Source organism: Bos javanicus, chromosome 18 (assembly GCF_032452875.1).
Source record: "Bos javanicus breed banteng chromosome 18, ARS-OSU_banteng_1.0, whole genome shotgun sequence".
NCBI lineage: Eukaryota > Metazoa > Chordata > Mammalia > Artiodactyla > Bovidae > Bos > Bos javanicus.
The window spans coordinates 50066557-50077968 of record NC_083885.1 but is presented as its reverse complement, the minus strand read 5'-3'; the positions used below and the strand labels follow the sequence as shown (position 1 = coordinate 50077968).

The 11412-nt window shown below is 55.1% G+C and overlaps 1 protein-coding gene across 5 annotated transcripts in view; it reads right to left on the bottom strand.

Annotated features, from left to right (window-relative positions):
* Positions 1-332: 332 nt before the first annotated feature.
* Positions 333-11412, bottom strand: part of LTBP4 (latent transforming growth factor beta binding protein 4) — a 29462-nt gene continuing 18382 nt past the window's right edge. For all 5 annotated transcript variants that reach the window (XM_061388320.1, XM_061388318.1, XM_061388317.1 and 2 more), the window contains 15 exons: positions 11278-11406; positions 10933-11058; positions 10518-10640; positions 10132-10263; positions 8837-8968; positions 8632-8757; positions 7276-7422; positions 5952-6218; positions 5568-5639; positions 5166-5294; positions 4809-4955; positions 3686-3838; positions 2341-2721; positions 1794-1946; positions 333-744 (listed from right to left, as the gene is read on the bottom strand). In XM_061388320.1, coding sequence (XP_061244304.1) covers positions 590-744; positions 1794-1946; positions 2341-2721; positions 3686-3838; positions 4809-4955; positions 5166-5294; positions 5568-5639; positions 5952-6218; positions 7276-7422; positions 8632-8757; positions 8837-8968; positions 10132-10263; positions 10518-10640; positions 10933-11058; positions 11278-11406 — 2372 coding nt within the window. In that variant the 3' untranslated portion in view covers positions 333-589. The remainder of the gene's footprint in view (positions 745-1793; positions 1947-2340; positions 2722-3685; positions 3839-4808; positions 4956-5165; positions 5295-5567; positions 5640-5951; positions 6219-7275; positions 7423-8631; positions 8758-8836; positions 8969-10131; positions 10264-10517; positions 10641-10932; positions 11059-11277; positions 11407-11412) is intronic.

Sequence of the window (11412 nt, the reverse complement as noted above, 5' to 3'; positions counted from 1 at the left end):
AGTTAAAGCTATGGACAGGATTTATCGGGAAGGGCAGGAGTATTAAAAATCCAGAGGTATGACCTCGAGATTAGAGACAGAATGAAAGAGGGAAAGAGAAAGTCACAGAAACAAGGAGAATTAGGCAGAGAAAAGAAGCAGAAAGACAAGAGCCAGAAGACAGAGACAAAGAAACAGACACAGGAGAAAAGCAGGGACCAAAGGAGGCAGAGAGAGAGCAAGCGACAGAGGTGCAGGAATGAAGAAGCAGGAATGGGGAGAGGATGTAACTTAGTGGCTCAAAAAACAAATTCTGGAGCCAGATGTTGAGAAACATCAGGCAGACAGAGGCGGAAGGTACAAAATAGGTGTTTTTTAATTGAACATTTTTATAAAAAGGAGCAGGAATGTGAAGGGGACCGTGGGCTAAGCCTGGGCCCGCGACGTCGGTAGGAAGGCTGCTCCTTCTGTCCATCTGTCCCACTGACCCTCCTTTCCGCCGGGTGCGGCATCGCTGTGCGCATGCGCGCAAGCGGGTGGGTGGCAGGGTTGCGCAGCAGGGACCCCGTGTGCGCAGGCGCGGAGTGGGCTGCCCAGGGCTGCTGGGGACTCAGGCCCGGGGTCTGGCGGGCGTGCAGTGATGCGGCTCGTGTGAGGGTGCGAATCCTGGGCGGCAGATACAGCGGAACGAGCCATCAGTGTTGACGCAGCGCGCGTTGACACAGAGCGGGGCGGCCGCCTCGGCCTCGTCACACTCGTTGATGTCTGGGGAGAGGAGATACCAGGAGTGCTATTCAGGGCTGGGGACTCAGGTGCCCGCCTCCCTGGCCCCTGAGGATTGTGGATGCTGAGTCTCCTGTCGGAGTGGAGACTGTTGGCTGTGTGAGCTGGACAGGTGACTTAACCTCTCTGCGCTTCAGCTTTGTGTTCTGTGAGATGGATATGGTAGCCCCCTAGGGCACTAGGGTTTTGCTAGGAAAACAATACTGATGATGGTATCAACACCCACAAATGCTTGTTGTGCCAGACATTGTTTTGAGCATATTACCTGTATTAACTATCCTCCTAATAACCCAATGAGGTAGGTACTGGGCAAACTGAGCCTCAGCATGGGGAAGCCCCTTGCCCAGTGTCACACAAAAAGCCCAGGAAGTTCTCAGACTAGCTGGCAAAGACTCTGAGTGCCCAGCCCCCTGCTGTTTCTTAGTTCTGAGTCGTTCGGGAAGTCAGTTCTCTTCGCTGAGCTTTGGTTTACACAAAGGCCTCACTGTCATTGCAAATCGATGTTCTCGGCTCTGTGAAATGGGTTCTGTAAGATATGCTCATTTTTCAGATGAGAAAAACTGAGCAAGGGACAGTGACCTGTCCAAGATCACATATCACGCTGGTGGACAGAGCCTGAGGTCTATCCAACTGCCCCAGAGTCCTGGCTTGTAACCACTCCACTTTCCTGCTGTCTAAACCAGGCAGACATGATGCATATTCCCATTTTACAGATGGGAAGACTGAAGGTTCTTCAAAGAAGTCAAGCAAATCGCTCAAAATAGCTCTGGGAGTCCTTAACAATCACGTCTGCAGGATTCTATTCTCTCCATCCAGCTTCAAGCCCAGCCCTGGTGTTGTGGTCACAACCTGGCTTTCCTCACAACCTGACCTCTGCTGCAGGCATGCCCCATCCCTGAGCAAGAATTTTTTTCTGTTCCCCTGCCTAGCCGTTTGGCCGGTCTCCCTGATGACCCTGATTACCCACCGCTAGTAAAGGTTTTCCACCCTATCTCCAACCCCTCGATGCTGGCCCTGGCCCACCGCCTCACCAACGCAGGACATGCGAGTCATGTCCAGGCGGTAGCCGTCGAAGCAGTCGCAGGTGAAGCCCTCGGGGACGCGCACGCAGCGGCCGTGGGCGCAGCCATCCAGGATCCCACACTCCTCCGCCTCCAGTCCCTCGTAGCGCCCAGCCTGGGCGCCTGCGGAGAGTGTGGGGATTCCAGGGTTCGAGTGGGGCCCTGTCCTGATTCCCTGGGTCCCCTTCTAAACTGTCCATCCCGCTCCAGGGCTGTGGGCGGCGCTGTGGGGCCAGGATGTTTACTGCGTTGCTCTGTTCTCTCTAGCTCTTCCCTCTGTCCTCATCGTTTTCTCGGTTCATCTACCGAGATGGCTCTGTTCCTCTTCATCTCTGCTCTCCGTCGCTCTCTCCAACAATATCTCTGTTTTCCTGTCTCTCTGAGTCTGTCTCCCCCCGACTTCTCTTTGTTTCTATCTCTGTCTCTCCCCATCCCTCCCGCCTTCCCTTCTCCTAGTGCCATCTCTGTACAACTTGGTCCTCATCTTAGCGCTCATCGCTCAGGCCTCACTACTCACCAGCATAGCTTCCACCTTCAGGTGACTCCTCAGGCTCTGGGAAGGAGCCACGGGTGTCACGGGACCGGTAGCGCCAGCGGGTGCCGGGGCCGGATGGAGCAGGAGCCTCAGATTCACCGTAGGGGCCACCATCGTCCTCAAAGTCCGGCATGTCGAAGGGTGGCGTCCCGTAGGGGGCCTCCCGTCGGGCGAAGGGCCCAGGTGGTGGTGGGTAGGGGTCATACGGTAGGACGGGTGGTGGGTACAACTCAGGCCCATAGGGAAGGCCCTGGTAAGGTGGACCTAGGTCTGGGCCATACTCGTAGGGGAGTCCAAAGCCACCTGGCCGTGGGGGTCCATATGCAGGGGGGCGCAGCACGTTGCACAGGGCCTCAAAGTCATCTGCAAATAGGAGCCAAGCCTAACAATCAGCTCGGCTTCCCCGACATCTGCTATGTATATCCCCCCTGAGGGAAGAGGAGCCTGGAGGAGAGAGTGGGAGGGGCTTGGGCTGAGGCATTAGAGGGGTGTCAAAGGAGCGGGTTGGGGTTTCAGGGTTGGGATCAGGGGTTCTGGAGCCAGGACTGAGGTCTGAGGACTGAGACCGGGATTCCAAGGCACTGAGGTAGGAGTACTGAGGACTACAGCTAGAAGTCAGGATTCAAGTGATGGAATTTGTGGACCCATGAGATCTGGCGCTACGGGCCTATGAAGGTGGGATGGAGGTGTTTTAGGACTGGGAAGTATCAGGGACCTGAGGGATCAGGATGCATGGGAGTGGATCTGAGCCATGGGACCTGGAAGTCAGAGGACCAAGGACCTGGGGCTGGCACTGGTTTCCCAAGGGCTGAGAAATAGGGGACTCTGGGCTTTTAAGAGACAAGGCAAGGGGGATCTCTTTTGCTGTGGGCTGGCCTTTTAGGCACTTGGATGTGAATATCCAAGCCAGTGGAACTTGGAGGTTTGTGAGCTATGACCAGAGTCTGGGGGCCAGGATGGCAGGATCTGAGCAACTGGCATTTGACTTCTAAAGGTCCAGGCTTTGGGGGAGGGGTCTCATGGGCTGTTTTGTTTGGGGTACCAGAGACCAGGGGTTGAGAGTCTGAGAGCCCAGACCTCAGGGCCCTATGGGACTGGAACTATGACACCTGCTAAGTCAGGCCTTGGGTTTTCTGTGGTTGAGGCTTGGAGGTCTTTGGGTTGTGACTTGGGGCCTAAGAAACCAAGATTTAGGAATGGGCTGGGACATAGGGGTCTGAGGGGCTGAGTTTGGGGGGATCTTGGGGTCTAAGACTGGGAGTTTGAGGACTGGATTTGGCGCCTGAGGGGCAGAGTCTCTGAGTGTGGCCCAGGCAGGTGGTGGTACCTGAGTCCTGTGCGGGGCAGAGGGCACAGTCCATGCCCCAGGCCTCGCCATAGAGGCAGCAGCATTCTGTGTAGGTGGCCTGGCGATCCAGCCGAGGGCGACTGCACACGAGGTCAGCCCCCACTTCCTGCCAGCACACTCCCAGATTGTCATCTGAGGGCAGAGACAGCATGCATCAAGGCAGGAAGAAGACACTCAAGTCCTCCCAAATTGCTCAATCTCCTTCAGACCAGCCAGCCTCTCCCTATCATTCAGCCCTTCACATCAGCTGTGATGTGGCTTCGGGAAGTCCTCTGAAGTAGCTCCAGGTGAGTACAGGGCTTGGCCTGGCACGAAATTATCAAATAGGAGGGAGCTAGGGTCTGGAGAGGAGGGATCTATCCAAGCCTGGCCTCTGGAAGGCTCTGTGACCCCAGGGCAGTTGCTTTTCCTCTCTGAGCATTGTTGTTTGAATGACGTCTTAGATAGAGTGTGGAAGGATGTTGTAGGAACAGTAAGCAAGAGAGTTTGTGTCAATGGGCAAAAAGAAAGCACCCAAAGAAATAAAGACAAACATATCAAAAGAGTCAGAGATTCAGTGAAACACAGGAAAGCAAAGGTGCAGAGAGAAAGACTTAAAAGCGAAGACAGATGCAGAGAGGGTCAGAAATTTAGAGAAAAGCCTAAAGACAGAAACTCATAGAGAGGTGCAAAGAGAGACACACAGGGAAATAACAGAAAGCATGCTTTTAGCACTTAGTGAAACCAGGTCCTCCTTCTGTTCTTGAAAACAGAATTCTTTAGAACCACCCTCTAAGAGAGGGGCTACTGCCAACCTACCCAATATGCTGAAAACAAGCTGTGGGGGTCCAAGAGGGAATAAGCAAACGTGCTTGTGTACACCGGACCAGCAAGTGGCAGGGAGGTTCCTCTGAAACCTTAGTCTTTAACCACGCCAGCTGGCCTCCAGTTCTGAGAGCCAAAAGCCAAGACCAGAGGCTAAATGGAGCGTTAAGGGGCGTGACCGAGCCACGCGCGAGGGGCGTGGCCTGGGTGTAGGCAGGAGGCTGAGCTGAGGTTAAAAGGGGCTGGACGGCGTGGGCGGGACTGATAATCGACGGGGCGGGGCGCGGGAAGACTTCACCAAGGCTCTGGCTCTCGTTAGAGACGCAGCGGCGCCGCGAGCCGTCCAGCACAAGTGGGGGCTCGCACGTGCAGTGATAAGAGCCGATAGTGTTGACGCAGCGGCCTCCCTCACAAGCTGGCTCCTCGTCCGCGCACTCGTCATTATCTAGGGAGGCATGGAGGGAGTGATTAAGAAGTAGCCTCCTCCCCTTTTGCCCTTTCCCCAGTGCATTGACAATCTGATAAATGGAGTCTAGACTTCAGGAACGACTTCCTGCTGGTGGTGGTCACATTCCAGAGAGGCGCTGGCGTGACCAAGGGTTGGAAAGAGTCCCAGGCGAGGGTGGGGGTGATGGTGGAGGTGGGGGACTCTTACCGATGCACTCCAGTCGCTGGGCGTGATAGTAGTAGCCGTTGCTGCAGTAACACGAGTAGCCTGGGGCTGTGTTCACGCACACGCCGCTCTTGCACACCTGATCTCGGAAGAGCTGGCACTCGTCCACGTCTGCGGGAAAGATGATCAGAGGCACGCGCCTCACCAGAGATGGGGGAGGGCCAGGTTGTGGGATGGGCTGGATCGGGGGAGGGGAGTGTGTGGCTGCAGGGCAGGATCAGGAAAGAGAAGGAGGAAGAGATGGTGACAAAGACCCAGAGACAGAGTCAGAAGGTAGGGGTGGGAAGGGGAAAGACAGAGAAACAGGATGAGAGATAGAGATGAAGAAAACAGAGACAGGGTGAGACAGAGCTGGGCTGGAGGCTGAGGGTGGGTGGGCCTTACCTCTCCTGAGACTCAGATCTCCGCTGGGCGCCAGGTAGCCCCGGCCATGGGGGCACAATGACTGGTACTCAGCTGCACACAGAGACAAGGCTGAGCCCCCACACCCTGGCCCTAGCCCCTGCCTTGGGCCTGCTTGTGCCCACTTGCCTCAGTGCTTACTCTTGCCCCATGCCTGCCCTTCACTGCCCAAGACTTCAGCCCCTGTGCCTATTTGTATCCACCTCTCAGCCTGATGCCCACCTGGCTGGCAAGTCACCCTTGCCCATGCAATACCAGCACCTCTGCCCCTTGTCCAAGTGTGTCCCCTTGTCCCAGCCCAGTCCCATGTCCACCTATTTCTACCCAAACCCTCAGCCCTGCATGCACCCCGAGGCCCATGCCCACCTGTCTCGGTGCTCGGGCACTGCTGGATGCGGCAGCCGCTGCCCCAGCCCTCACCAACAGTGCAGCAGCACTCCTGCCACGTCACGTTCCGGGCCAGGATGTTGTCACAGGCATCCGGAGCCGCGGTGTCAAAGTAGCACTCTCGGCGCCCGCTGCTCACAGGGCCCTGCCTGGGTGGGCTGGGCCGGCGGGGCGGGGGTGGGGGCGGGGGTCTGGCTGGCAGACTGGGGCTGGCAGGTGCGTGGGGCTGTGCGCCTGGGAATGTACCTGGGGAGACAAGGGGCTTTAGCCCAGTGCGGGCTGAGCCTCCAGCCTCTCCGTTACGGATGGGGAAACTGAGGCCCCGGTGTGGCAGAACCAGGCTCCACATCCCTCACCATCGATCCGCCATGGTCTCTTCCATTCTTGCCTCTTCTGGTTTCTGCACCTCTTGCCTCCCTATCTCCCTCTCCCAAGCATCTGGCCCCTCATCCCACCTGCAGTTCAGGTCAGAGAAGAGGGCATTTCCCTGGCCTCCTGGAGGCCTCCTAATCAACACATCCCAAAATGGCCTGGGAATCTTCATACTCAGACCTAGGCCTAGACACTGTTTCCTGACTTAGGCAGCCCCACAACCTGTCCACGTGGAACCGCTCAAGTCCCTCTCTCACCTGCCTTCTCCTCCCTACCTACCCCGTGGCCCTTGCCTCCATCACAGTCCTGATTTCTCTATATTATTACTGTCAGGCTATATTGCTATCTGTCCCCCTTGAAGACAGGGTGGTCTTTTTTGGTCACTACTCTGTTCCCCGGAGAAGGCGATGGCACCCCACTCCAGTACTTTTGCCTGGAAAATCGCATGGACGGAGGAGCCTGGTAGGCTGCAGTCCATGGGGTCGATAGAGTTGGACACGACTGAGCGACTTCACTTTCACTTTTCACTTTCATGCATTGGAGAAGGAAATGGCAACCCACTCCAGTGTTCTTGCCTGGAGAATCCCAGGGACAGGGAAGTCTGGTGGGCTGCCATCTATGGGGTCGCACAGAATCGGACACGACTGAAACGACTTAGCAGCAGCAGCAGCACTGTGTTCCCAGTGCCCAGAAAAGGGCCTAAACACCGTGAACATTTGTTGAATGGAGGAATCTGGTTAAGTCAGAACCAGGATCTACTTCTGACACTGAGTCCCACACCTAGGTTAACTTCTGTGTTTTGCAGTTTTTTGTTGTTTAAAACAACAGCATCTAACTGATGGCAGCTGTCCACATCAGGAATGGTTAGATCCCATTACTTTCCTGTGGGGCCAGCAGCCATCAGTTAAGTAGACTTTGATCTCAGTCTCACCAGCAGAGGTCCGAGGGGGAACACAGCGCCCGGTCATAGGGTCAAACTCCTCAGGGCTGTTGGGGCAGACACAGAGGAAGGAGCCTTCCACATTCTCACACAGGGCAGCTCCACACACGCCCTGTAGTGTCTCACATTCATTCACATCTGTCAGCAGGAGACAAGACGGAAGAGGGAGTCAACGGTGGTAAACTTCTGGAATTCCATCAAAGTCTGAGCTTTCAAGCATTTTAACGGCTCAGATCCCATCCTCTGCTTATGTTCCAATGACAAACCCTGATTTCCCCACGGGAGCCCTCTGCCTCTCCATTTTTCAACCCATGTGTTTTGAGTAGGTCAAGCAGATTGATGCATTTCTCTGGGTCAAAGACAGGCAGTGACCCAGCTGGGCCAATCAAAGCCAGTGCTGGGACTTGTTCTAGAAATACTCAGAGCCTCCCTCTGTAGCTAGGGATGGCAAGCTGAGGATGTTAGCCAGAGGTGCGACGGCCCCTTTTGTCGTTGTGAAAAGAGAATCTGCCTGAAAATAAATGCAATAGAGGATAGCAGAGCTGGGAGACAGCTAGCCTCGTTACAATTCCTATATTCACGTATCCCCAAAGTTCAAGTATTTCCCTGAACTTCACAGTTTTGATTCCCTTTAAAGAAATGAAGCCTGATGTGTTCATATTTGTCAAAACTAAGAGAATGTATAATTAAGAATCATGCATTGCACTGTATGTAAGATGAACCTCAAAAATATCTGTGAACACATATTGATCTCTGGTTAATAATATGCATTATTATGCATGAAAAATTTTGGAGAGTGATATAGTGATGCCTGCAATTTAATTTTAAATCTCTCCAAAAAATTAGGTGGATTAATGGAGAGACATGTGAGGAAACAAGTATAATGATAATAGAATGCAGGTCATGGGTGTGCAGAGATTCACTCTACAGGCCTTTTAACTTGCCATATGTTTAGAAAATTTTCTCATAAAATGTTGGCAGACTTCCCTGGCGGCCCAGTGGTTAAGACTCTGCATTCCAATGTGGGGGACAGGGTTTCAGTCCCTGGTTGGGAAACTAAGGTCCCATGTGCTGCCAAATATTTTTTTGTAAATGTTTGGGGAAAAAATGTTTACATACACTTAAGGGTATGGTACTTCTACTCCCTTATGCATGAATTTTTAAAGCATACCCCAAATAAAATCTGAGTTAATAGGGACTCCTGACTGACATGAAGATGATCTTCTATTCCAAGGTCTAAATTCCATACCTCTAAAGGTTACATGCACTCAGACCTATGGAGAGGATCAGGGTTTGACCAGCCTCTTCCCCACCCTTTGGCCCCACCCTCCCCCAGGAGCCCCGTACCCACGCAGTGACGCCCGTCCCGCGCCCCCTCGTAGCCCTGGTCACAGAGGCACTGGAAGGAGCCAGGCAGGTTCTGGCACACGGCGTGGGCCCCACAGAAGGACCGGTTCCGGCATTCATCCACATCTGCAACCACCAGACAGTCAAGCCAAGGCTGGAACTTCTATCCCCTCCGCATCTCACCCACGGCCCCAGGGACACGCACCCTGGCATCCGCCCCCTGGCGTGGGCTGGTAGCCAGGGTCACAGGCTGGCGTGCAGCGGTAGGAGCCAGGGGTATTCTCACAGCGCTGGGCCCCACAAATCGCTGGGCCGTATTCCTGGCACTCATCTATGTCTGCAAAAGCATGGGGAGGGCGTAGGGGAAAGAAAGGAGAGTCACAGGCCTGATTTCACAGGTTCTTGGTGCTGCTTCCAGTTCCTATGCCTGAGAGGTGTCTGAATCTGGTATTCTACGAGTCCAACCAACAAGCATTGACACCTCTTAAGGCAGGCAAGGCCTCATTACCATTTCTCAAATAGCCTAAATGTGACCCCACCTCAGGATCTTTGCACTTGGTGTTCCCTTTGTCAGGAACACTCTTCCCTCAGCTATCTGCATGGCTCCCTCTCTTGCTTCACTCCAGAGTCTAGGTCAAGCCCCCTTAACCAGCGCCCCCACCCTTATCTAACCTGTCCTCTGTGTCCATTTATCCTGCTTTACTTTCCTTCTTAAACTTCTTATATCCATGTATTTATTAGCATGCTGATTGTCACCTCCCTAGAATCCAAGCTCCACGTTGGCAGGGGTTTGTGTCTGTCCTGTTTCTTGCTGTATCCCCAGGTGTAGCTGCCCCTAAATCATTTGCTGGATGAATCAGAGTTATTTACATATTTATTGTCTGTCTCTCCCCGATAAAACATCAGCTCCATGAGGACAGAGATTTTTTTGTTTGTTTACTTTTGGCTGTGCTGGGTCTTCATTGTGGCATGTGGGATCTTTAGTTGCAGCATGTGGGATCTAGTTCCCTGACCACGGATTGAACCCGGGCCTCCTGCATTGGGACTGCAGAATCTAACCCACTGGACCACCAGGGAAGTCCCATGGGCAGGGATTTTGTTGGACTTATTGCCTGTTCTGCTCCCAGTATCCCACACGGTAGGGCTTAATGAATTCTTGTGAAATTAGTGAATGAGGTCCATGAAACTAGGTTTCCATGAATCAGGGGTCTGGCAACCCAAGAATGCAAAGCAGTTCACAGTCATTTCATCTGTTCCACAAAATGTTGACCTGCATACCATCCCCCCTAACCCCAAATCTGTGCTGCTTCTGGAAGCGAGGTTTGGTCTGTTTCCTGATAGAAGAGTCTTCCCTCAGCTTCCTGTTTCCCCACTACAGACAATGTAAAGACACACTAGTAGCTTGTTTGCACCACCGATGGGGAGAGAGTTAAGTGAAGCCTGGAGCCCCTCCTTGGTCATCGAGAAAGCTCTTCGTGGGGGCGGGGGCAGTGGTCTCACCGTCACAGGTGCCCTCGGGGCCTGCGTGGTAGCCGGGGTCGCAGTCTCGGACACAGCGGTAGGAGCCCGGGGAATTTTCACAACGCTGGGACCCGCACAAGGCAGGGCCCCGCTCCCGACATTCGTCAATGTCTGAGGGAGGAGGCGGGGCAGTCAGATGGGGGAAGCGGCGCGCGGGAAGAAGGGTGGCAAGGAGGGAAAGAAGAACAGGTTGGGGAGTCAGGGAGGGGAGAGCAGAGTTAGAAGCTGGAGGCGGGAGACAGCAAGGAACAGGACAGCAGGAAAGGGGGAAGGAGGAAGAAGCAGAGGGGAGGCAGAGAGGGAGACAAATAGGGGAGACCAGGAGGCAGAGGAGAGAGGGATCTGGCCAGGGCGGGGCCTCGCACCGAGACAGGAGGCGAGGTCTGGGCCGGCGCGGTGTCCCGGAGGACAGATGCACTCGAAAGAGCCGTCGGTGTTGGTACAGATGCCGCTCTGGCAGAGGTCCTCCTCGCTGCATTCGTCCACGTCTGCGGGACAGTGTCAGCAACCGCAAGCCAGTCTCCTTCTCTGCCTGACATTCCAGACCACGCCCCTCCACCGCCTTTTCCCGGCCTCTACAGCTCCGAGACTCTAACGCCTTCCCCCACCTGCCTTAGGCTCCTCCCTTTCCTGCAAGCCCCACCTCCCCGACGAGCTTGGCTCGAGCCTGTCCATTCACTGCCCATTTTATCCAGACTCCGCCCTTTCCCCCTTTCCTCTCCAACTCCGCCCCTCCCTTTCCCCACCCTTTCCCGGTTCAGGCCCGGCGTGGGTACCGACCGAGGCAAGAGGCTCCGCGGGGTCCGGGCCGGTAGCCGGGGGCACAAGTACAGGCGAAGGAGCCGTCGGTGTTGAGGCATTCGCCGTGGGGGAAGCAAAAGTCGCCCTCCAGGCACTCGTTCACGTCTAGGGTACCCAGAGTTCAGACTGGGTCACCAGACCCGCCCCAGGACCCAAGCCCCGCCTACAAAGCAGCAACCCTGCTCGCAAGCCACGCCCCAGACGGCCAGTTTCTTAATTCCACCTATACAGTCCCTTAGTCCAGCTCCCACCTCCCCACCAGGCTTTGCCCAGGAAGCCAGGGCCCACTCCCAGGCTGTCCAGCCCTTTCCCCACCCAGCCCACCTGCGCAGGGCCCGGGCCGACCAACTGGCGCCCGGTAGCCTGGCTCGCAGCTGCAGTGGAAGGAGCCTTCGGTGTTAGTGCAATGGCCATGGGGGCCGCAGGAGGCGCCCGAACTGCATTCGTCCACATCTGCGG